The 27165-nt window shown below is 43.4% G+C and overlaps 1 protein-coding gene across 1 annotated transcript in view; it reads left to right on the top strand.

The window, feature by feature from the left end:
- Window positions 1-2186: 2186 nt before the first annotated feature.
- LOC143276521 (solute carrier organic anion transporter family member 2A1-like) overlaps window positions 2187-27165 on the top strand; it is a 40317-nt gene continuing 15338 nt past the window's right edge. The window contains exons 1-10 of the mRNA XM_076581067.1: window positions 2187-2460; window positions 4071-4328; window positions 5987-6103; window positions 6742-6964; window positions 11605-11787; window positions 18050-18136; window positions 20585-20788; window positions 23557-23721; window positions 25034-25217; window positions 26704-26848. Of these exons, the coding sequence (XP_076437182.1) occupies window positions 4116-4328; window positions 5987-6103; window positions 6742-6964; window positions 11605-11787; window positions 18050-18136; window positions 20585-20788; window positions 23557-23721; window positions 25034-25217; window positions 26704-26848 (1521 nt within the window). The 5' untranslated portion in view covers window positions 2187-2460; window positions 4071-4115. The remainder of the gene's footprint in view (window positions 2461-4070; window positions 4329-5986; window positions 6104-6741; window positions 6965-11604; window positions 11788-18049; window positions 18137-20584; window positions 20789-23556; window positions 23722-25033; window positions 25218-26703; window positions 26849-27165) is intronic.

The following is a 27165-nucleotide window of genomic DNA, read 5'->3' as shown; positions in this document are numbered from 1 at the left end:
TCAGTGGTCAATGATTGTCATCAGTGGTCAGTAATGGTCAGTAGTGGTCAGTGGTTAGCGGTGATCAGCAGTAGTCAGCGGTCAGTGGTGGGCAGCAGTGGATAGCGGTCAGCAGTGGTCAGTGGGCAGTAGTCGTCAGTGGACTGTAGTGGTCAGTAGTGGTGAGTGGTGATCACTGGGTAGTGTTTGTCAGTGATCAGCAGTGGTCGGCAATAGTCAACGGTCAGTGGTGGTCAGTGGTCAGCAGTGGTCAGTTTGCAGTTAATAAAATCAAAACAAAAAACCAGGACGTCTTGATAATGCACAAATGTGACAAAACAACGCAATCTGAAGATTTTGATTGAATGGTCAGTCGTGGTCAGCTGTGGCAAGTAATCGTCAGTAATGGCCAACAGTATAGTGAAATCCTGCTAAAACGTTGTAATATTGCATACAAAGTGGGTGTTTGTCTGTGTGTGTGAACATAGACGGAAAGGTCAAAAACAGGATTGCCTAAGTCAGCGCCGCCTTTGGGAGACTCTGTGAGAACGTCTGGGAGCGGAGACGACTGAGCTCTACCACCAAGATGAAGGTCTAATGTGCAGTGGTCTTTACTACCCTCCTTTACGCCAGCGAGACCTGGACTGTCTACAGCAGACACGCCAAACAGCTCAACTGCTTCCACCAGAGCTGTATCTGTAGACTCAGGTGACAGGACAAAGTCCCCGACACGGAAGTCCTGGAACGAGCTGGCCTCTGCAGCGTCTGTACCCTCCTTCAGAAAGCCCAAGCCAGGTGGTCTGGACATGTGGTCAGAATGTCAGACTGCCGACTGTCTAAGCAGCTGCTGTACGGAAAACTGTGTCAGGGCAAGCGCTCAGTTGGACGGCAGAAAAAACGCTACAGAGACTGTCTCAAAGCATCCCTCAAAGTCCTGGGCGTCGATATAAACACTTTGGAGACACTTGCTCTGGACCGTCCAGCTTGGCAGAGCATAATCACCACAGGAGCCCGTGCAGCTGACGCCAGGCGCATCACCGAAGCGCAACGAAAGCGTGCTGTGCGGAAGGCCCGAGCAGCATCCACTGCCACAACAGCACCCAGTCACTTGTGTCCCACATGTGGGCGTGACTTCAGGGCCCGGACTGGGCTCACCAGTCACCTCTGAACCCACAGCCACCGATCTTCCTACAGACTCTTGAAGCCATGGTCATCTTCGAATCCGAAGGACGAACATCATCACATCACTTTTTTGACGAACATCATCACATCACTTTTGCATTAATTGCAAAGTGGCTTGAGCGTTGGAAGGAGTTACATGAGTTCCCATTATTATATTATTATTATTGTTGTTATTGTTATTAGTATTATTATTATGTTGTTGTTGTTATCATCACCATCATCATCACCATCATCATTATCATCATTAAAGTGAATGTGATACAGACTGGTTGCGTGAGTGAAGTGTACACAGGGGGTATATTCCAGCCAGGAGGAGTATGGAATGGAGCGTAGGCTACTTCTTACCCGGGGTAAGAACCAGCCAGGGATATAGTTCGGCCTGTTGCACCGGGTCCAAAATGTGTGCCGAGTTAACCGACGGATTTAGACAGGGCCCAAGCACTCCCAGATTCTCACCTTACCTTTGAACTGACAGGCCTTTGGCAATGCCAGGCCTTACGAAATTTTGTCGTCACGGTGTTTTATTTCGTCACGGATATGACGTGGAGTCTGGTGATCCGCGTTAAAGCGTACAAGACAACGTGTGTGTCAATATGTTGAAATTTAGCTCTGTCATCCGTGGCCTGTTTGGCTCACGTGTGCAGATAACGTGAGTCTATGTAATAACGCTGTTTTTTGGTTGCCGTGTGTGTGACTGTCCCTCAAACTCTGTCATAATACCAGTGGACTGTTGTTTCAAAAACGTGCCTGTCACACTTAGAGTGTTGACGGTTTGGATGTGTGTGTGTGTGTGTGTGTGTGTGTGTGTGTGTGTGTGTGTGTGTGTGTGTGTTATAGGGAGAGATGGATGACAGAGGACACACACCCACATCCCCCCCACCCCCACACAGAGAGAGCAGAGAGAGAAAGGGGTGGGGTTGGAAACCAGATTTGTCATGAAATCACCACATACAGATAAGAGTTGCACACACACACACACACCACACGCACACACACACACACAAGCATAAGCTGGAGCCATGTACTTTCTTGTGTGCGCGTTTGTTTGTGTGTGTGTGTGTGCGTGCGCGCGTGCGCCTATGTATGGAGATGACAAGCGAAAAACTGATGACCCTTTACACAAGTCGTGTAGAAAATTTGAGGCTTCTGATTGGTCAGCGCTTGAGAGCCTCTATCCATGTGTTACGGACATAAACGTCACAGTCAGAAAAGTTGTCGTTCGCACGAGAGAAGGACACTGGGAGAGGGAGATAGAGAGAGAGGGAGAGAGAGATTCAGAACTGGAGACATTGAGTTCAGGTAACTGGAACATAAACTTTGTCTATTTTTTGTGTGTATTTCAACAGCAAATTAACAGTGACTGCATGGTTTCTTTTACATTCTTTTTTGTTTCAATGATTTGTTTGCTTTTTTTCCCTTGCAAAGGGGAGTCATGCTGGATTTCTGTTTAGCTATCTTGTTTGGTAATTAGCTTTTTTTTTCGATTTTGTTGTCGTCGTTGTTAAAGTAAAAATAAAACAGCCCCGTTGAAATGATAGAACCCATGTGGATAACAGTCCCGTTGAAATGATAGAACCCATGTGGATAACAGCCCCGTTGAAATGATAGAACCCATGTGGATAACAGCCCCGTTGAAATCATAGAACCCATGTGGATAACAGCCCCGTTGAAATGATAGAACCCATGTGGATAACAGTCCCGTTGAAATGATAGAACCCATGTGGATAACAGTCCCGTTGAAATGATAGAACCCATGTGGATAACAGTCCCGTTGAAATGATAGAACCCATGTGGATAACAGTCCCGTTGAAATGATAGAACCCATGTGGATCTTTATTTCTAGGAATGGACAGCTCAGCGTTGGCATCTTTGTAACGAAGTTTGTGATGATATTCCATTGTTTGTCTGAACGGTTGTATGTATGTATGTATGTATGTAATCAGAAGAAAGAAGTATACTTTGTTTCGAATCCTGTCAATTGAGACAAGTGTCTGAATACTTGATAATGGTGTGGTTGTGGTGATGGTCATTCTGATGATGATGGCGATGACAACAACAATAGTAATGATGATGATAATGATGATAGTGAAGATGATGATACCGCTTCTTCTCCTCCTCCTCCAACTACTACTAACAATATATGATAGTCAGTCGTGTCCGACAATGACCATCAGAACAGCAGAGGAGGCAGCTGCTGTCCCGACTATTTGGGCTAGAATATAGTGGAGAGTGTCTTGCCCAAGTTACATCCCCACGATCTCGGCCAAGAGGGTTTTCGGACAGTCGGCGTTGGAAGTGTTCCCAATGGCCAACTAGCCCCCAAGGCTGCAGCACTAAGAGCCAGTGCAATTTTGCCTCCTAGGTTGAGAGTCATAGTCCTTCACAAAAGACTATAAGCTGTAGAAGATTTCCCATTGCACTGAAGAAACCGTTGATAATACAGCTCTCACTTTACTGTTGGCCCAACTGTAAACTTTTGTCAGTCTGTGATATAAATCGAGTGTTGGGCCTAACTACTGATAATAATGATCATAATGATAACAACAGCAACAACAAAAACAATAATAATGAGAATAATAACAATAATAATAATGATAATCAAAATAATAGTGGTAATAATGACAATTCTTTCGAAAATAATGAAACCAGTCTCCCCCCTCCCCCCGTCCCCCCCCCCCCCCCCCCCCCCCCCCCCCCCCCAATCCCCGTCTCTTTCACACACACACACTTTCAGGGAAGATTTATATGCATTTTCTGAGAATATATGTACGTGGAAAGGAATGCATAATATTACATATTTATTAAATGATCAAATTCGTGTTGTTTAAAATGCCTATTCCATCACCTAAGTTTGAACTGAATGATTTTCGAGATCTTAATTTCTACGTCACCGACATTTTATCTCTTAGCCCCTCGACGATAACAACAACAAGGGAGCAAGAAGCACCAACAAAATGGCGGCCTCTAAGTCCAAACATATTCAAGAAAATGGCGACCGCAACACTGACTCCGACGCTGAAAGTGATGACGGCTACACGCCCCAATGTGGAATCGGAAAGTTCAAACCAGCTGCCTTGAGAAGGCTTGCCAACATGCCGATGTTCACGGGCGTTTACAGCTTAAGTGCCCTGATGACGTCGACTCTGATTGCTTACGTCAACAGTCAGGTGAACTGACGTCACTGTGTCCAGTGTGGTCACATTTCTTCTTTTTTTTTCTTTGAAAATAGATAAGTATTGATATTGTTTGCTTTTCCTCAACTCGTTGCTGTTCGTCAAACAATATTAAGATGATCAATCCAAGACAGCATTTGCACAAGGTACAAAACCTTTACATCAGTTTGCGTGATTATGTTGACAAGTGTCACAAGTGAAACGCAAAGCATGTAATATTCTACCATCGAGATATGCAGGTTTCCACGTGAAGTCGTCAGTGAATATCAAAATGGGGCACTGAATGTTGAAAATAAAAACCAAAAATACAAGTACAGTAACTCATGCTTGTCCATCAACATAAAAACAAGCACAGAACTGTGTAAGAATAGAAACCCTTACTTTGGAGAGAAAACAAGAAGTGGACAAAGTGGCAAAGCAACAACAGCAGCAGCAAACAGAATAATGAAGGTGATGCACAAAGAGGAGGCTGGAAACCATTTAAAAATCGGAAAGCTAGGAAGTTTTAGGCTCCATTAGACAGGCGCAACAGCCGAATGGTTAAAGCACTGGACTTTCAATCTGAGGGTCCCGGGTTCGAATGACGGTGACGGCACCTGGTGGGCAAAGGGTGGAGATTTTTACGATCTCCCATGTCAACAGTTGTGCAGACATGCTTAGTGCCTGAACCCCCTTCGTGTTTGTACGCAAGGAGAAGATCAAATACGCACGTTAAAGACCCTGAATCCATGTCAGCGTTCGGTGGATTATGGAAACAAGAACATACCCAGCATGCACACCCCCGAAAGCGGAGTATGTATGCCTACATGGCGGGTTAAAAACGATCATACACGTAAAAGCCCACTCGCGTATATACGAGTGAATATGGGAGTTGCAGCCCACGAACGTGGAAGAAGAAGGTCCCATTGAAAAAAAAACAACGTACACAAGTTTCCACCCGGTTCTGTGACGCTCCCTTCACTGTGCATTCAAACAAATAACAGGTGTGGAAACATGACCCCAGATTTTTTTGTCATGGAAACCGTCTCAGTTACAGATACACCCACGAACAGTTCAACATGAATTGTAAAATAGTAAAATTCAACGCTTATGTTTAATTAGCTGAATGGAATGCATACACAAGTAATAATGCACACACACACACACACACACACACACACACACACACACACACACACACACTATATGTATATATGTATGTATATGAGGAATTTATGAAACCTGAGCATTGATGAACTTTTCAAACTCATACACACACACTTAGATGTCAAAAGTCAAGATAACTGAACTTTTCAGTACCTTGTTGAAATGAAAATGCCCACGTTTTAATCTTCTTTTTCCTTTTTGTTCTATAATCTGGATCAAGTAAGCATCATAATTTTTTTTTTTTTTTTTTTTTTTTTTTTAATTATCGTCTGTTCACTTCACACTTGGTGAAAGCGCCTTACAATTTTCAGTTGTTTCCGTTGAGGTTTTTTTTTTCCTTCTATTATTGTCTTCCTTTTTATTATAAAGATGTGAACCTACCAGTAACATTATAAACATTTTAATATCGCCCACTGAAATGATAACTTCTCTTGGATTAATTCAATGCAGTCTGAAGCTGTGCTTTCGTCACCAAAGAAGATGACGTCACGCTTCATGGTGTGCAGGTGACGACACTGGAGAAACACTTCGGCTTCAACAGCGCTCAGACAGGACTGATCATGGCCGCGAATGACGTGGGTTTTCTCGCCATCATCCTCTTCGCCAGCTTCATGGCTTCTAAGGTAACCATGGTAACTCCAGAACTGGATAGTCGCTCTGTCTGTCTGTCGATCTGTTCCCTCTTTCTTTCTACCCCCACCCCTCTCTCTGTCTTATCACTAAAGCTAAACGTTTCAGTGTTAAGTGCTATATATATATATATATATATATATATATATATATATATATATATATATCTTTCTCTCCCTCCCTCTCTCTGTCTCCATATACATATATCCCTCCATCCCTCTCTCTTCCTCTCTCTCTTTCTAATCTAATCTCTCTTTCTCACGCTTTCTCACCACGTTCACTTTCTCCTTTTCTTCCTCACGCTCTGTCTCCCCCCCCCCCCCCCTCTCTCTCTCTCTGTCTCTCTCACTTTCTCCTGTCTCTCCCTCTGTCTCTCCCTTCCCCATCTCTCTCTCGTTCTTCTCTTTCTGTGTGTATCTCTCTTCCCCCTCCTTCGTCATCATGTTCGTTGGCTTCTTCTTGTCCCAGAAAACATTTTCTGAGAAAGGCCCAGAAATATTTGATGTGTATTACACACGTCAGAGCACTGTTTACTTGAGGGAGTTGACGTCACATGGAAAATTTCCGTAAACAAAAACATGACATCGCCCCAAGTTGACAGATGATGTTGAGCTCATTTTTCTATCTTCAGGTTCATATTCCACGTACCTTGGGGTACTTCACTATCCTGTTTGGACTTTCTGGAATCCTCTGCGCTATGCCGCAATTTCTGTTTGGTGCACCAAGCCCTACGTCATCGAACGACGCCGGCAACGTCAGCAGTATGACGTCATCCAAACCAGCTGGCAGTTTCGGAGGCCAACTCTGTGACGGCATCAATGAAACGTCATTGAATTGTGACATGTTAAAGGAAGGTAAGGGCTGTGCTGTCTATGTCTGTTTGGCTCGTGGTGCTTTTGGATTGGCGAGAACTGTCGCAACCCCCCCCCCCCCCTCCCCCCCCCCCCCCCCCCCCCCCCCCCCTCGCAACCCCCAAGGAAGTGGTCAAGAGCTCAAGCCTTCGCTATTCCCAGACAACACAAACACAGAGTACAGATAGTTTTCTTCCACACAAGTCTTATTCTGTTGATTGATTGATGGATTGATTGACTGATATGGATATTTATATAGCGCCTATTCTCGGTAGGAGACCAAGCTCTAAGCGCTTTACAAACACGGGGTCCTTTTCACAACAGGCTGCCTACCTGGGTAGAGCCGACTGACGGCTGCCACTGGGTGCTTATCATTCGTTTCCTGTGTCATTCAGTCAGATTTCATGCACGCACGCATACCCGCTCAGACAGACATGTAACATTTTACGTGTATGACCGCTTTGTTATTCAGCTCCCTCAATCTAAAGCACTCAGACAAAAAAGAAAAAGGTGATAAATAAATAGTACTTTGGTTCACATTCACTCATAAAAACTCATTCACACAGCCCACTGCTGAACTGTAAAACTAAAACAAACATACCAACAAAAAAAAACCCACCCAAAAAACAAAAAAAATTACACCTAGATGTAACTGTGTTTACCTGAGTTGTATCTAAAAGGGGACGGTACAAAAGAATGACTGATTTACTGACTTAAAGAGTATACAGATCAAAGGATAAAACAGATCAAAGGATAAAATAATCAAAGGATAAAATAATCAAAGGATAAAACAGATCCGCGCACAGACCACAGACATGTAGAGGCAAGTCACGAAGGGTTTTTCTGTTGTTTTGTTTACAATAGTTCAGTAAAAAAAAATTTAAAAAAAGGAGCATGACTGATTGATTGAATCTTTAATGGGTAAAGAAGTAGGCATAGTAAAGGCCTTTTTACAATTCTGCCCATTTAACGACACGAAACATAAAAATAAAGAACGACACAAAACAGAAAATAAAGAAATAAAATGAAATAAAATAAAATAATAAGAACGACGAATAAGAATAGTAACTGGAATAGTCTATTAAAGGTAACAAAGCAATGAAAAGAACAATTGGTACATTATCATGTACGTACGTACGTACTTACACACACACACACACACACACACACACACACACACACACACACACACACACACACACACACACGACATACGTACACATTCACGCCCACACACTGAAACACACAAACACACACGCGCACTTACTGTTCATTTGCTAGCACGATCACACATACATTCAAATTTTCATTCATCATGGCATGGCAGCTAGTGGACTGAGTACAAGCAAGCATTTGCAAAAGATCGCGAGTAGGTTAATCAAAACTATCGAACAGAAATATTTTTATGTTAGTTTTAAAGAGAAATATGCCTGGAATTTGACGTCATGTCTTTGGAAACATATTCCATTCTATGCTTCCATTAAATGAGAGACTCAATTTTAGGCTTTGGGACAGTAACTCTGCCTAATTTACGTTGGAACTGAAAAAATGATTTTAGATCTTATGGGCATGCGTTATGAACAATCTTATGCATAAGAATCAATGTGTTATATCTAATAAGTAGATGAACAGGTAATATTTGAAGTTCTTTGTACATATTGTGCACAGATCCGCCTGTGGTATTTACATGGCTAATCGTCTTAATGGCACGTTTTTGTAAAGAGCTAAGATGAGTTAGTGAAAATACACTGACAGTATGGATTATGTAAAGCTTATACTGTGTCAGTGACTCAAATGAATCAGTTATCATGTAGCACTATACTGGAGCAAGCCGTATAGGAGAGAGCATGATAGCTAAATTACAATTACCAGGTTGTTGTCAGGTTCTAACCAATAACTGACATCAATCCAACACTAGTGATCTTGTAATCACCACAACAGAATACTACACACATCTTAGAATACTGAGCACACTGTAACTGTGAAGCTATAGTACTGAGAGTCAGTGAAACACTGAAGCAGTACAACTGATATCAGCATGTAAAATAACACATGAATGATAAACAAGATAATAGAATAAATGGCTTTGATGAAATACTGGCAAACTGAGAGACCAAATAGTAGTCAGTGCTCAATACAGTGATTGGAAGAACTATCATGGCTTGATCATTAATTGGTGAATGAACTTACACACGTTATCCAGTTGCGTCAAACAACGACACAGCCAAGCACAGCCTGTGTTCGACATTTAAATCTCCTCCGCTCAGTGCGGGATAAGTGAAGCGTAACCTTCATCAGTGACAGCAAATGAAAAAGAACGTGTCATTCCAAAAATGTTCTATAACAATTAGATAAACTGTTGTTGGGCAGAGACGTCACTGACTGACGTTTGAAAGAACCAAATCTACCAACAACATATTTAGGAACAGCAGATAGCACCTCAACGCAAACAGAAATCCTTTATTTACCAACATCATCCTGTGACTGAGGGAGCAACTGCCTGAATCGGAAACAGTCTAAAACATCATGATAATACACATATTTAAATGCTATCATCTGTCAAACAGCATGATAAACTTATCCCAGCACAATGGGTACTTATAGCAATGTGGCGAGACGCTGGCCGTTGGGTCGACACACACTGTGAGAGAGAGAGAGAGAGAGAGCAGACAACAGCCACAAAGAGGTTCAGGTGAGAAAGCGATAACTGATTACCTGCTTCACCAATTTATGCGAGTAACACGAACTGCAATGATCTCACTCAATGGCTGCCAGCAAATCGCGTCTGTTGGGCTGAATATTTGAATAATCTGTGTTTGTTTTCGGGTGTTCAGTGATAGATTTCTAAACGATTCCTGAACCGATTTGCGTCGGATTGGTCACAAAACAAAGAGTTCAACACCACCTTTCTAATGAGCATAAAATGAAGTGTTGATTATTTAAGATGAACTTATAATCTTAGTTTTAGTCACCTGAAAAGGGTCAGTTTCAGCGAGATCATCGCTGAAAATTAGAAACTACGTTCAATCAGTTTAATGTAGGCAGTATAGCACTAAAGATGCAACTGCGGCAATTCTGCCAGTATACAATACTTGTATTTTACTGATCCGATGAAAGAAATATTTAAATACGGTGTGTCAGAAACACAGTTTTCAACTCAGCCAAAGCCGCCAAGCTACACTAGTTGTGCAGTGAGTGTCATTCAGTGTCGATCTTCTAAGTGCCTGATCTATTCTCATCCAAACACTATAATAGTGTGGTTGCAGTGTATGCTAAGCGACCACATATTGAATTGTAAACTGTAGCATTATATGTGTCGGAAAGACAAAATGACGTAAGCTTAGCGTCAGTTGAAATTCCTACGCTGACGAAACGATTAAACTAAAATCAACTATGCTTCTAAGTGATTTAAGTGTGTGTGTGTAACAACAACAGACATATCTGGCAGTGAACGATACAGAGACTTGATTTAATAAATGTTGGAAGCATTTGTTCAGAAGGGGCTTGTGCATTCAAATTTGGAATAGCGTCAGGTATTATGAGTGAGTTACTGAAGACTGGCTGGTTAGTTGTGAAAAAGGCGTCTGCTATCAGGCTCGTGCGTGAAACAGACATTGAAGGCAGCTGAGTGCTTGGCTACATAAATACCACTCGCAAACCACACCTGCTTCTTCCAGAAAGAAGGGTTCCTTGGAGTGTTTCTTAACCAAAAAAGAAAGAAAGAAAGGAAAACAGACCGGCACACAGATGTTCGTACTTATGGTATTGAGTCTTCTTTGGCTCCAGGAAACTTTCCTTTGAAAGAAACAACATAACATTGCTCAGGACGAACGTTGCTGGACACTGGGCGCAGAAATCGGATCAAAGGAAGAACAGGCCATACATGAAATCTTTACCCTCCAATGAAAACGTTTTGTGCTCTCAGTTCTGTGCGTCTTTCCATCCGCATTCGTACCTTCATCAGCATCATCGTCATCACCATCATCGTTGTCATCACCACCACCACCATCACCACCACCATCGCCACCACCACCACCACCATCACCACTACTACCATTCCCACCACAACCATCAACACCATCATCTTCACACCACTACCAACACCACCATCACCACCTTTCTCATCACCACTCAAGCCACATGTCTTTTGTTTTATGTCACAGGTCTGTCATTTCATGTCACAGTCCTTTATGCTATGGCACAGGCCTATTATGCTATGCCAGGTTCCTTATGCCACTGATCCGCTATGCCACACGACCGTTGGGCAACAGGATTGTTATGCCACACGACTGTTGGGCAACAGGATTGTTATGCCACACGACTGTTGGGCAACAGGATTGTTATGCCACACGACTGTTGGGCAACAGGGTTGTTATGCCACACGACTGTTGGGCAACAGGATTGTTATGCCACACGACTGTTGGGCAACAGGGTTGTTATGCCACAGGTCCGTCACTCTCAGGACTCGCATGGCATCATTGTGGCCTGTGGCTTAGCGTCATGAGACATAACGAACCTGTGACATAACAGGCCTGTCACATAGCGGACCTGAGTCATGACGGCATGGTCCCTAACCTCCCCATCCCCGCCCCCCCGCACCACCCCATCCTCTCCCATCCCCACCCCATCGCCCTATCCTGCAGGCAGCAGCAGGGAGGTGCAGCACGTGGACCCGGGGAACACGGCACGTGCCAACGCGGGGACGGCCCTGACGCTGATCGTGGTGGGCATGGTACTTCAGGGCGTGGCCAAGACTCCCCGCATGTCCTTCACCACCTGCTTCGTCGACAACAACCTGCCCAAAGTCAAAACAGGATTCTACATGGGTGAGTGAGAGACCTCAACACTCAAGACGTGTGTGTTTCAGGAAACAGCGCTGGTTTGTTTTGGATCAGCAATGTGATGGTTGTAAATTTCAGGTTCATATTCTTATTGTTAACAACAGAACAATTTGATCTGCATGAGCAATCTTTGCTGCGCTGAGTTTGCTAAGCGTTGAGAATTTTCCCAGAATTAGCCCGGAGTTGGGGACGTTAATTCTATCAGAATTAGCCCGGAGTTGGGGACGTTAATTCTATCAGAATTAGCCCGGAGTTGGGGACGTTAATTCTATCAGAATTAGCCCGGAGTTGGGAACGTTCTTCAGCGCTGCGAGGATCGCTCATACAACATGTCCAAAGTCCTTAGCATGACTAAAAGCATTGCACCGTGAACGCACACACACACACACACACACACACACACACACACACACACACACACACACACACACACACACACACTCACTCACTCACTCACTCACTCACACACACACACACACACATACACTCACACACACACACGCACACACAGCAGGACCCCATAACACGTGAAAAAGCAAACAGGGAATCAGACATACTTACAGTTATGTTCAGTCAAGTTACCAATGTTACTTTTTGGGGGGTATTATCTCGTTGTGTAGTTATCTCGTTGTGGTTGTGGTATATATGCAAAGGAGTGTTCATACAGAAATGGCACGAACAGATGTACTGAAAGTAACACCCCCCCCCCCCCCCCCTTTTTTTTTTCTTTTTTAAATAAAGCTAGGAAGGCAAAGAGAGTGACAATCGGTATGTTACATTACTTGATAATATGAACTGAAACGTTACTATATTGCTTTTTTTTTTATCACAACAGATATCATTGTATGAAGTGGGGGTGGGGAAGGGGGATGAAACTACCTGTCCATACATAGAACTCGAACTCAAGTGGGCCCATTGCTCCACCTGATGTCTAAATGACCAGCGGAAAACCAACCCACAAGGACTCGCACTTGAAGGAATGATAGGGGAAATTCTTCTTAGCCCATTAACAACCACATCCCCAACTCGCCTTGGAACAAGACAAGGGGACAGTGACAGTGTGATCGACATCGCTCTAACATCTCCAAAATTCAGAGCAGAAATGAATGCAGAGACGCTTCCACACTAAGGCAGTGACATCCTCCCGGTAGTTTTCAGTCTACAGAAACTGTCAGATAAACCCTGCATGAAACCGCGTGATTCATTTCAGTATGAAACCAAAGAGACAACCGTCATCGAAAAATTAAGACGCAGAAGAAACAGAAGAACGGCACCGAACAGGATGCAAACTATTCAGCCCCCATGGTGGAATACCGACACACAGAGAGCCTGGATAGATAAATAAAGAACAAAACCATCTCCGGACAAAGATATTGAAACAAAAATGAAAGAAAAAACTGAACAGTTTGAAGTCATTGCTCAAGAGGACAAAACTGACAAGTGGAAACAGTTTTGCGAGGCACTCAGTTATGACACAACATTGACAGAGTTCTGGCAATTTTATCGTCGCATGGAAGGAAAAAAACGTGCACAACAACAACCCCAGACATGTTAGATACTGACGGAACCAAGCTTAAGACAAACGAAGAAAAAAGATCTTCCCTGCTCAAACGTTTCATACAACAGAGCGATCAAAGAAACAGATGAGAAAAAGAAATATGTTGCGGAGTTAATCCAAACCCTTATGCAGACTGGACCCGATGATGTCTTGATAATAGATGATCTAAATGAAGCAACAGCTAAATGCAAGAAAGAATCGGCTCCTGGCCCAGACAAAGTTCTCTACTCGGACATCAAGGAGCTATCGGAAGAAGACAGAAGCAAACTTTTCAATCTATATCAAAACAGTTTCCACAATGGACATGTGCCGGAGGACTGGACACATAGCTTCTTAAAACCCATACCAAAACCAGGAAAGGACCATCATCAGGTAAGCGGCTACCGGATCCTAACCATGCAAAACATTGCTGGGAAGCTCATGGAACGCTTGATAGCCAGGAAACTTGCAAAGGATCTTGAACACAGGCACATTCTCCCTTCAAATCAAGGTGGTTACAGAACTGGCAAGTCCACATGGGAAAATGCAGCTGCTTTTGCATATGAGGTGTATGAAGGATTTCAAAGAAAAGAAGAAACACTAGCAGTAGCAATCGACCTTGAGGATGCCTACAATAAAGTCCAGTTTGCGCACCTCATGGAGCTGCTACTAAGATATGGAGTAAGTTTGACACTGACAAGATGGATAGCATCAGCGCTTCAGGAAAGAACCGTCGTCGTACGCCTTGGAGATTGGATGTCTGCACCTTCTAAACTACCCATGGAACTGCCACAAGGGTCTCCGCTCTCTCCTGTCCTCTACAATGTCTACACGAAGGGCCTTGCTGACTTAAACAATAATGGAATAGCTCGGGTGCTTACTCTTGCGGATGATGGCCTGGTCTTCAAAACTTCGAAAGATGCTCAGGAAAGAACTAAAGCCGTCCAGAAACAACGAAACAATTTTGCTCAATGGTGCAAAGACAGGATCTTCCATCAATCCAGCAAAAGCCCAAACGTTGCTGTGCACCCTCAACAACAGAACCGCGAGCAAAGCGCCACCTTCTGTGTCATTCGATGGGATTCAGATCGAGAAAACTGAATGCCTACGCTACCTAAGAATACACGTCGACAGGATGCTGACTTTCAGAAAACATACGGAAAATACTGTTCTTAAATGCAAAAAGGGCCTTTCAGTCTTAAAAGCAATGACAACCAAAGGTATTGAAGAACGCCACCTCTTCCTGCTATACCAATCACTCGTCCTCAGTGTGATCGACTACGGACTTAGGCTAACAACACCATCTCAGATCAACCTCCTAAAATCAGAAAGAGTTCAAAATGAAGCTATGAGGCTGATCCTTGGAACAACAAAAGACACGCCCACAGAAACCATGCAATACCTGCTTGACCTTCCTTCAGTGCAGGCCAGAAACAAGTTAGAACAGGTTAAGACCTACTTCAAAGCATTAGAAAACCCTCAAAACCCACTGCATGACGCAGTCAAAGAACCAAAAGGCAGCCGCCTAGGACGAGGAAGATCATGGATGGGGCAAGCAGAAGACACGATCCAGCTAGTATGCCGACAACAAGACCTGAAAGAAACAAAAGAATGGGAGAAAAACCCCGAAAACCTCAACCATCTATTCAACACAACCATTTCACCCACTCCAGGAAGACATTGTCGGGAATGGCCAGAGGGCAAAACTGATGCGGAAGTGAAGCTACTCATAGAAGAAAACGGTAAAGAAGAGGACATCATCATATACACAGATGCTCAGTCACCAAAGACCAATCCGGTTGGGGATTCACTGAGAAACAAAATGGAAAAACAATTAGGGAAGAGAATACTGCCTACAAAGTCACAACCTCCAGCCTAACGATGGAAGTTGAAGCTGTGACACATGCCCTCCAGTGGCTATCGTCCATCCATACGCCCGGAAACCAACATGCCATGATTCTAACAGACTCAATGAACCTCATACAGAAAATTGAAAACGGAATGGGAAGCCCAGAGTGGCATAAGGCGATGCGCAACTTTCAGATTAAAAAACTAACATGATCATACTGCCCGGGACATGCAGGTGTTAAGGGAAATGAGCGAGCTGACAGACTTTCTGGTAACGCAACACCAACGAGCGGCCTACATCTAGGAAAATCGGAAATCCTCAGAAAAGTCAAAGAATATCAAAAAGAACAGGTACAAGGCCATCACACCATCGATCGCCTCAAAGAAATAAAAGCAGAGAGAGAGGGCGGCCGTAAGTCTAACATGAAAGGTAGAGCACGATGCTTTGCAAATCAAACAAATATCGGCATCATTTCCAAACCAACATTGCGCAGATTTCTTCAAAACGGAACAGAGTCTTTGAACTTTTCCAAATACAGTAGACTGAACAACACACTAGACGCCACGTTCTTGGCATCAGAGATCTTTTCCCATCCCTCTTGCAGCCAATCAGTGGCAGCCTCTGTGCGTGTGTGTATGTGTGTGTTTGTGTGTATGTGTGGGTCTGTGTGTTTGAGTGCGTTTGTGCATGCGCGAGGGTGTACACAAGTGTCAGGAGAGTTCTGTGTACGTGCGTATGTGTGTGTGTGTGTGTGGGGGGGGGGGGGGGGAGATGGGGGGGGAGGAGGGGGTGCGGGGGGTAGAGGATGAGGTATGTGAGTGTATGCATGCCTACACTGTGGGAGCAACGGGATATTGGAACGTGCGGGTGTGTATATATGCATCTTTGTATATATGTGTGGGGGGTTGGGGGTTGGGGATATGGGCGTATGTGTGTGTGCTTGTACAAGTAAGTGTTCATCTGTGTGTGTGTGTGTGTGTGTGTGTGTGTGTGTGTGTGTGTGTGTGCTTGGAAGCTGCGATACGTAGCCTAGAAATGAGTGTGTGGAGGTAGAGGAGGTGCAGGGTAATGTGTGTGTGTGTGTGTGTGTGTGTGTGTGTGTGTTGGGGCTCATGTACGTTTGTGTGTATTTGACTGTGCTTTCATATCTGTGAAACTGCATGTTTGGTGCATATCTGTTATGCATGTGTGGGTTTATGTGTGTCTTCATGTTTTACATTTATTTGCTTATTTATCATCATTGTTGTCTTATTTATTTATTATTATTATTATTATTATTACTACTACTACCTTTTTATATTATAATTATTATTTATTTATTTATGTACGCTTATAGTTGACTTCATCAAGCTTTTGCACCTTATACATATTATTAGTAGTGGTAGCAGGTTTTTTTATGTATTTATCTATTATTTATTCACCTTTTTTTTTCTCAAGGCCTGACTAAGCGCGTTGGGTTACGCTGCTGGTCAGGCATCTGTTTGGCAGATGTGGTGTAGCGTATATGGATTTGTCCGAACGCAGTGACGCCTCCTTGAGCTACTGTAACTGAACTGAAACTGATGTCTAAAGGTGTAAGCTTGTCGATCATATCACGTGGGGCCATTGCTCCACCTTATGTCTAAAGGTAGAAGCTTGTCGATCATATCACGTGGGGCCATTGCTCCACCTTATGTCTAAAGGTAGAAGCTTGTCGATCATATCACGTGGGGCCATTGCTCCACCTCATGTCTAAAGGTGTAAACTTGTCAATCATATCACGTGGGGCCATTGCTCCACCTTATGTCTAAAGGTGTAAACTTGTCAATCATATCACGTGGGGCCATTGCTCCACCTCATGTCTAAAGGTGTAAACTTGTCAATCATATCACGTGGGGCCATTGCTCCACCTTATGTCTAAAGGTGTAAACTTGTCAATCATATCACGTGGGGCCATTGCTCCACCTCATGTCTAAAGGTGTAAACTTGTCAATCATATCACGTGGGGCCATTGCTCCACCTCATGTCTAAAGGTGTAAACTTGTCAATCATATCACGTGGGGCCATTGCTCCACCTTATGTCTAAAGGTGTAAACTTGTCCATCATATCACGTGGGGCCATTGCTCCACCTGATGTCTAAAGGTGTAAACTTGTCAATCATATCACGTGGGGCCATTGCTCCACCTTATGTCTAAAGGTGTAAACTTGTCAATCATATCACGTGGGGCCATTGCTCCACCTCATGTCTAAAGGTGTAAATTTGTCAATCATATCACGTGGGGCCATTGCTCCACCTCATGTCTAAAGGTGTAAACTTGTCCATCATATCACGTGGGGCCATTGCTCCACCTCATGTCTAAAGGTGTAAACTTGTCCATCATATCACGTGGGGCCATTGCTCCACCTCATGTCTAAAGGTGTAAACTTGTCGATCATATCACGTGGGGCCATTGCTCCACCTGATGTCTTAAGGTGTAAACTTGTCGATCATATCAAGTGGGGCCATTGCTCCACCTGATGTCTTAAAGTGTAAACTTGTCGATCATATCAAGTGGCCGCACTGGAAAAGATATCACCACATCTTTTGCCTTCAGCTTTTGCTTCACTGTTCCTCCCTGAAATGGTAATTACCTGACTCTGTCAGAGTACCCATTTTCTTTGATGATTTCAAGGTAATCATTGCTGAAGAAGAAGAACAACAACAACAGGAACAAGAAAAAATCAAAACCAGTATATGACACACACACTACTAGTCACTAGAAGTACAGTTTTTCATACACTCTTTCTGACACAATGTGTTTTCACATCTGTGCAACATCATCATATCCATTACGACATTTATGCAGTTTTTGACACGTATGCTTTTTTCATATCTGTGCAGGTATTATCATCGCCGTTGCAATTATGGGACCTGCCTTGGCTTTTGCTGTAGGCGGTCTGTTCACGAGGATTTACGTCACTTTGGAGAGTAATGCCATTCTCTTCTGTTTTCCTGTTGCTTCTTCCCTTGGTCTTTAATTGTCTCCATGGGCCTCTAGTCTTTCGGATCAGACGATAAGAGAGGTTGCGTTACATCACGCACTTGGCGCACTGAAAAGAACCCATGGCAACAAAAGTGTTGTCTTCCTGCAATATTCTGTAGAAGAAATTCACTCAAATAGGTATGCAAATGTGTATACATGCACTGAATGCCTGAGTTATGCTGCTGTCAGCCATCTGCATAGCAGATGTGGTGTAGAACATGTGAATTTGTCCAGATACAGTGAGGCCTCCTTGATAAACTGAAACTGAAACTGTCTCACTCCCGGCAGGAATCAGATCATGTGATAGTTAATTGATTTTGTACCAAAATTCATGTTATGTTCCAATTCGTTTTGGTTAAAATTCACGACATTATTTTGTATCATAAGAATGTACGAAATACATTGATGGTTAGGAGTTATTTCATTGCAATAATTAGCTGGAACATTACTGAGTTTCCAAGTATTGCTGTGCAACAATGTAGATGTGTTTTTAGTTCAGCAGTGTTCTTGTAATTCAACAGAATGGAACTCTGAAATTATCAGGGATTAGTGTAAACTAATGGTGAATGGTGAGAACGCTCATCTGCCAATCCAGTGTCCGTGAGGGTGTGGATTCCCGGTCCCGCCCTTTCTCCCAAGTATGACTGGAAAATCACACTGAGCATCTAGTCATTCAGAGGAGACTGTACACCGAGGTCCCTTGTGCAACATGGCGGACTGAAAAAGAACCTATGACGACATCAGTGTTGTCCTTTGTGGACCCAAAGTGGATTTGGTAGAGAAAAATATATGTCAAATGCCTGATAATTACATTATCGGCTTCTTCAAATTTCGATGTACTAATCATAAACTGGAAATAGAAAGAGGGAGACACAAAGGCAAACCACGAGAGTTACGGCTTTGTAAGGTTTGTAACATGTCTGTGATTGGGGATGAGTTCCATTTTATAATCGAATGTCCCAATTATGATCAGTTGCGAAATAAAATTAAAAAAATAACTAAAAATAACTGTCTCCAAAAATCAGTTTTTATTTTTTGTAATAGGCTCAAAGGAGGCAAAAAAGTCATTTTAGCTGTAAGAGGATTAGATTAGCAAATGTTGCCTAGTTATACTTTTGGAGTTAAAAGACATATGTGTTTTCTTAACTTTTATGTGGCATTGTTGTGTATTTGGAAATGTTTGTTCTGGGGATGAAAACATAATTTTGTAGGAATCCTCCATTCTCCAATAGGAGTGAAAGGATAGTTAAAACTTGAAACTTGGTGGTGACAGACACATCAATATACCAAACTATATTCCACACTATGGTGGTGACAGAGACATAGATATACCAAACTATATTCCACACTATGGTGGTGGTGACAGAGACAGATATACCAAACTATATTCCACACTATGGTGGTGACACAGACATAGATATACCAAACTATATTCCACACTATGGTGGTGGTGACAGAGACAGATATACCAAACTATATTCCACACTATGTATATATACCAAACTATATTCCACAGTATGTTGGTGGTGACAGAGACAGATATACCAAACTATATTCCACACTATGTTGGTGGTGACAGAGACATAGATATACCAAACTATATTCCACACTATGGTGGTGGTGACAGAGACAGATATACCAAACTATATTCCACACTATGTTGGTGGTGACACAGACATAGATATACCAAACTATATTCCACACTATGGTGGTGGTGACAGAGACATAGATATACCAAACTATATTCCACAGTATGTTGGTGGTGACAGACACATCAATATACCAAACTATATTCCACAGTATGTTGGTGGTGACAGACACATAGATATACTAAACCACATTCCATAGTATGTTGGTGGTGACAGAGACATAGATATACCAAACTATATTCCACACTATGGTGGTGGTGACAGAGACGTAGATATACCAAACTATATTCCACACTATGGTGGTGGTGACAGAGACATAGATATACCAAACTATATTCCACAGTATGTTGGTGGTGACAGAGACATAGATATACCAAACTATATTCCACACTATGGTGGTGGTGACAGAGACATAGATATACCAAACTATATTCCACACTATGGTGGTGGTGACAGAGACATAGATATACCAAACTATATTCCACAGTATGTTGGTGGTGACAGAGACATAGATATGTCTAACTATAATCCACACTATGTTGGTGGTGACAGACACATAGATATATCTAACTATAATCCACACTATGTTGGTGGTGACAGACATATAGATATATCTAACTATAATCCATACTATGTTGGTGGTGACAGACACATAGATATATCTAACTATAATCCACACTAGGTTGGTGGTGACAGAGACATAGATATATCTAACTATACCCCACGCTATGTTGGTGGTGACAGAGACCACCCTGCACTACCGCCACCCGAGGTGGATTGGGGCGTGGTGGCTGGGCTACGTCACCTTTGGCTGCATCGCCTGTGTCGTGGCTCTCCCGCTCTTCTGCTTCCCGCGCCGCATCAAGGGAGGCAAGCAGAGGACAGAGCCTGCACATCCGAAACCGGAGAGTTTGAATGTCCCCAGAAAGATTACCCATTTAGTGACAGGTGTGTGTGTGTGTGTGTGTACTTCTTTGTTCTTCGTTCCCAAAAGTACGTACAAAGAGAATAAGAAGACATTTGAAAAGTTGATTTTTGCAACGTTAGAAGAAGTTGTATTATTGAATATCATTTGTCGAAAACTTTTTATTACTATATCATAACTTGCTATTTCGTTACACTGTTCACTTTTCTCTTGTCGCTTGGTTTATTTATGTGTATAGCAATAGGGAAATTTTAGAAGTTATAAGAAAGGAACAGTTTATGTAACATAACATAACATAACATAACATAACATAACATAACATAACACATTACCACAGTTCCTTTGAACAGAATAGATCGATAATTCATAGATGGAGTTATGCTCCCTGAAGTGAACAGTTAGGAACATGATGTTTGCTTAATGGCTAGTCTCCGAAGGGCAACTAGTTTATAATATATATGTAAGTAAATTGTTCGTCAACCTTAGAATGGAGACTGAGGAGATTATTTGATGACACTTAATAGAAAACTTTTTTGTGTGGTGTATAACAGATTTTTTATTTTTCAGGACAGTGTAATGGATCTTGTGGTTGACATTTTAAAACTGTAATATATGTAATACGCTGTTAGGTTTCTGAGAAAAATGTACACTATCCTCATCTCATCTCATCTCATCTCTCCCGTAGTCTGGGTTCAGACCGTTGGGGCACCGCTGCTGACCTGGCCACCACCCCTCTCCACTCTTCACGGTTTTCTGATTTCCTCAGGGCGTCACCGAGCGTCAAGCCTGTCCACCCCCGGATGTTGTCTTCCCATCTCTTCTTCTGCCGTCCTCTCCTTCTGCCTCCTTGTACGGTGCCTTGCAGGAACGTTTTGGCAAGACCAGATGATCGGGAGATGTGTCCATACCACCTAAGTTTGCGTTTTTTCACTATGGACAGAAGGTCTTCGTAGGGTCCAATACTTTGCTTGATTCTGTTCTTCACTTCCGTGTTAGTGATGTGGTCTCTGTAGGAGATGCCAAGTAGTCTACGAAAGCATCTCATCTCGACAGCTTGGATTCTTCTCTCGATGTCTGCAGTCAGGGTCCAAGTCTCGCAGGCGTAGAGCAATATTGATATAACCAGGGAATGCATCAGTCTGATTTTTGAGCTGAGAGCGATGTTTTTGTTGTTCCAGATGGTGTTCAGCTTGTTGAGTGCCATTGTTGTTTGGGCAATTCTCGAGAGTACTTCTGGTTTAGATCCTTCATCTGACACGATTGCTCCCAGATATTTGAAGCTGTGGACTGTTTTAAGCTTTTCGTCATTGACTTTGATGTCAATGCTGATGCCGTTGGTGTTGTTAGTCATCAGTTTGGTTTTCTCCGCACTGATTTGCATTCCATACGATGTGGAGGCTTTGTCTAGATGTTTGACCAGGCTTGCCAGTTCTTCTTCTTTTCCAGCCAGTCCATCAATGTCGTCGGCAAAACGTAGGTTTGTGATTGTTCTGCCGCCTATGCTGACTGTTCCTACATGCTCTTCCAGTGCGTCAGTCATTATTCTTTCTAAGAAGATGTTGAAGAGTGTTGGGGAGAGTAGACAGCCTTGTCTCACTCCGACTGTGGTTCTGAACCAGTCCCCGATGCTATTGTTGAGGTAGACGGCACTGGTGGCTTTGTCATAGAGGTGCTGTATCAGTCTGATCAGGTTGGCGTTGATGTTGTACAGATTCATGGTAGCCCACAAAGCTGCATGCCAGACCCTGTCAAATGCCTTCTTAAAATCAATGAAGACATGGTAGAGGTCTTGTTGGTGTTGATGGTACCTCTCACATAGCAACCTCAAGTTGAAGATTTGTTCAGTTGTGCTCCTTCCTGGTCTGAAACCTGCCTGTTCTTCAGCAATGATGTTTTCTGCTTGTGGTTTCAGTCTGTTAAGCAGGATCTTCAACATGACTTTGCTGGGATGACTAATCAGGCTGATGGTGCGGTAGTTTTGACACTGCTGGAGATTGCCCTTTTTGGGGAGGGTGATGATCAGTGATTGTGTCCACGATGTGGGCCATTCCCCTGTTTGCCAGATCTTGTTGCAGATTTTCAGTAGCACATCTATCATAACTTCACCCCCTGCTTGGACCAGTTCTGATGGGATATTGTCCACTCCTGCCGATTTCCCTTTTTTCAGCGATGCTATTGCTGCCTCTATTTCTTCACGGAGTATGGGGTGATTACTGTTATCAGTGGCTGGTGGAACATTCAGTATTGCTGGATCACCTGTGGTCTGTATGTTGTATAGCTCTGAGCAGTATTCTGTCCATCGCTTTAGGATGTCTTGTTCTTCTGTTAGACATTTTCCATCCTTGGTCTGGATGTTGGACATAGTTCTACCTTGCCTTGTGTTGGTAAGTTCTTTCACAACTTGGTAGGCTTTCTTGCTGTTGTTTCTTGTCAGGTTTTCCTCTATGTCCTGGCATTTTCCTTCAATCCAATTCTCCCTTGCCTTCTTCATGCTTCTCTTGATTTCGGTGTTAACTGCTTTGTACTGTTTTGCCCCTTCTTCATTCTTTTTCTTTTTCAGGTCTCTACGTACACTATAGCACTATTTATTTCCTCTTTTCAGAGATGATTTATATCAATGTTATAACATATTCTTAAAGAATCTCCCGAAGATAACTGTAACAGTGAATAATGACGTTTCGAACAGGTACTTCATGTAAATGAAAAACAAGTTTTTAAGGTCTTTGAATATGGATGTAGCAGTTGTTACTGCCTTGTGGGGTACAGCTTGTTTTGCCGCTTTTTATTACAGAGTTCCTGGGAGCTATGGTGCGACTGTGGACCAACCCGGTGTACATGTGTACAGTGTTGTCGTCATGCTGCGTTCTCTTCTGTGTGGCTGGGAGCCAGTCCTTCACTCCTAAATACATAGAGAACCAGTTTGGCTTCCCTGCCTGGAAGGCTAACATGTCCATGGGTAGGTGTCGTGTCAGTATGTAAAAATGTGCTCACACAGCCAATATGTTTCAGTGAGGTGACAGCCCTTCACTAACATCCTGACCTGTAAGTTCTGTCATGTCTCAGTGAGATGACAGCCCTTCACTGACATCCTGACCTGTAAGCTCTGTCCTACCTCAGTGAGGTGACAGCCCTTCACTGACATCCTGACCTGTAAGCTCTGTCATGTCTCAGTGAGGTGACAGCCCTTCACTGACATCCTGACCTGTAAGATCTGTCATGTCTCAGTGAGGTGACAGCCCTTAACTGACATCCTGACCTGTAAGATCTGTCATACTTCAGTGAGGTGACAGCCCTTCACTGACATCCTGACCTGTAAGATCTGTCATACTTCAGTGAGGTGACAGCCCTTCACTGACATCCTGACCTGTAAGATATGTCATGTCTCAGTGAGGTGACAGCCCTTCACTGACATCCTGACCTGTAAGATATGTCATGTCTCAGTGAGGTGACAGCCCTTCACTGACATCCTGACCTGTAAGATATGTCATGTCTCAGTGAGGTGACAGCCCTTCACTGACATCCTGACCTGTAAGATATGTCATGTCTCAGTGAGGTGACAGCCCTTCACTGACATCCTGACCTGTAAGATATGTCATGTCTCAGTGAGGTGACAGCCCTTCACTGACATCCTGACCTGTAAGATATGTCATGTCTCAGTGAGGTGACAGCCCTTCACTGACATCCTGACCTGTAAGATCTGTCATACTTCAGTGAGGTGACAGCCCTTCACTGACATCCTGACCTGTAAGATATGTCATGTCTCAGTGAGGTGACAGCCCTTCACTGACATCCTGACCTGTAAGATATGTCATGTCTCAGTGAGGTGACAGCCCTTCACTGACATCCTGACCTGTAAGATATGTCATGTCTCAGTGAGGTGACAGCCCTTCACTGACATCCTGACCTGTAAGATCTGTCATACCTCAGTGAGGTGACAGCCCTTCACTGACATCCTGACCTGTAAGATCTGTCATACCTCAGTGAGGTGACAGCCCTTCACTGAGGAGCGCACTCGTCAGCAGTAAACGAGTTGATGATGATCAATTCAGTGTATTTGTATTCATGTATCCAGCGTATTTGTATGTATCCAGCGTATCATCATATGTATCCAGAGTATTTTCATATGTATCCAGCGTAATTTTGTGCGTACCAAGCATATCCGTATAGCATGTATCCAGCGTATCATTGTATACAACAGCCAGCGTATTACATGTGTCTCCAGCGTATTGTTATAGTAATGTGTCTTATCGGGTGTACGCTGACTACAGCGGGTGTGACGCTGGGGACGGCCTGTCTGGGTACCTTCCTGGGTGGCTACGTGTCCAAGCGGAGGAAGCTGGGCCCCATGTCCAGTCTGAAGACCATCATCGCCATGTCCACCGTCGCCGTCCTCGCTTCCTGCCTCCTCATTATCTTCAAGTGTGAACAACCCCACGTCCACAAATCACCCGGGTCCGTATTCGTTACGACCGTTGGTCATTACGTTCGGATGGTACGGTGGCCTGGTGGTATCGTGTCTGCCTAGTAAGGGAGAGAATCTGACGGTGCGGGGCCGAATCCCGTATTCTCCAGTATTCATCTCCCCCTCCACTAGACTTTGATTGGTGGTCTGGAAGCTAGTCATTCCGATGGGACGATAAACCGAGGCTTCTGTGTGCAACATGCTTTTGACCCACTTAAAAGAAACAACCTACGGCACCAAAAGGGTTGTCTCCCGTAAAGTCCTCTAGAAAAACACACTTGATAAAAAGAAATATAATCATATACTTGCAGACAGAAAAAAATGTGTGGGTGGCGCCGCATTGTGGCTACGCACTATCCCCGGGGAGAGCAGAGCGAATTTCACACAGAGAAATCTATTGTGAGAAAAGAGTACTACAACAGAATACAATAGAATGCAATACTAATGTGTGTGTGTGTGTGTGTGTGTGTGTGTGCGCGCGCGCGCGTGCGCGCGTGTGTGTGTGTGATCGTAGGTGATGTGTGGTTTTATTTACACATGCCTTGGTTTAGTTTTGATCCATTTTTAAAAGGAAAAATTGTACACTGCCATAGAAGGAATATCTATCAATGCGATATGCATAAATGATGGTCGTGTCATACTGTGACCATTAGAACGGCAGTGGAGCCAACTGCTGTCCAGACTACCTAGGTAAGAATATAGTGGAGAGTGTCTTGCCCAAGTTCAACCAGCACTTTTCTCGACCAAGAGGGCTTTTGGGCAGTCGACATGGGGTAGTCCCCAAAGACCATCTGGTCCCATCGCTGCAACACTAAAAGCCAGTACAAGCTTGCCTCCAAATTTGAGAGTCATAGTCCTTCACAACAGGCCAAGCTGTCAATGAATTCCCATTGGAATGGAGGAACCATTGATCACACAGCTCTCACTTTGCTGTTGGCCCGACAATTAACGTATGTCAGTCTCTGATAAAAGCCGAGTGTAGAATATAATCACTAACGGGATGATTTCGTGTAATGCTGTGACAAACACTGCAACCCAAAGATGGAATTAAAACAGATTTTCAAACAAACAAACAAGCAAGCGAAAAAGTTCAGCAATTGCACTAAAAAAAAATAATAATAAAAAAAAATAAAATAAATAAATAAATAAAAGAAGGAAAAAAAGGCATAATTACTATTTGTTTTTTGTATTTCTTAATGAAAAATATATACGGATGTATATTGATTGATTGATTGATTGATTATCAATTTGCTTGTTTGCACATACATGTATAGACAGAAAGACAGACAGATAGATACATAGATAGATACATAGATAGATACACAGATAGACAGAAAGACAGATAGATAGATATATAAATGGACAGAAAGACAGACAGATAGATAGATTGACAGATATATAGACAGACAGACAGTCAGACAGATAGATAGATAGGTTAAAAAAAAATCATTGTTTGTTGCTGTGCATGGGGAACAGGCGTGGTGCACCAGAAGGACTCAGCCTGAACGGCACTGTGGACAGCTGTATGTGTGACGACGGGGATTTCTTCCCGGTGTGTGCTGATGACGGCAGGACCTTCTTTTCCCCGTGTCATGCCGGCTGTCACAGCACGGCCCGTGGGGTGAGTCTCTCTTTCACTTTCACTTTCACTTTATCCACGAGGCGTCACTGGGCTCGGGCAAATCCATATTCGCTACAACACATCTGCTTGTCTGTCTGACAGCAGCATAATCCGACATGCTAGTCAGATCTTGAGTGCATGCATATACCTGTTTGTGTACCTGTCAATGTGGATTTCTTCCACAGAATTTGGTCAAATGACATTTTTGTTGCCATGGGTTCTTTTTTAGTGCGCAGACTGCGTGCTGCACACGAGACCTCGGTTTATGACCAGACGCTCAGTTTGGTTGTCCAGTCAAACTTGTGGGAAAAAGCGAG

Source organism: Babylonia areolata, chromosome 32 (assembly GCF_041734735.1).
Source record: "Babylonia areolata isolate BAREFJ2019XMU chromosome 32, ASM4173473v1, whole genome shotgun sequence".
In the NCBI taxonomy this organism is placed as follows: Eukaryota; Metazoa; Mollusca; class Gastropoda; order Neogastropoda; family Buccinidae; genus Babylonia; species Babylonia areolata.
Note: the sequence above shows the minus strand (reverse complement) of the source record. Positions and strands in the feature narration are given on the sequence as shown.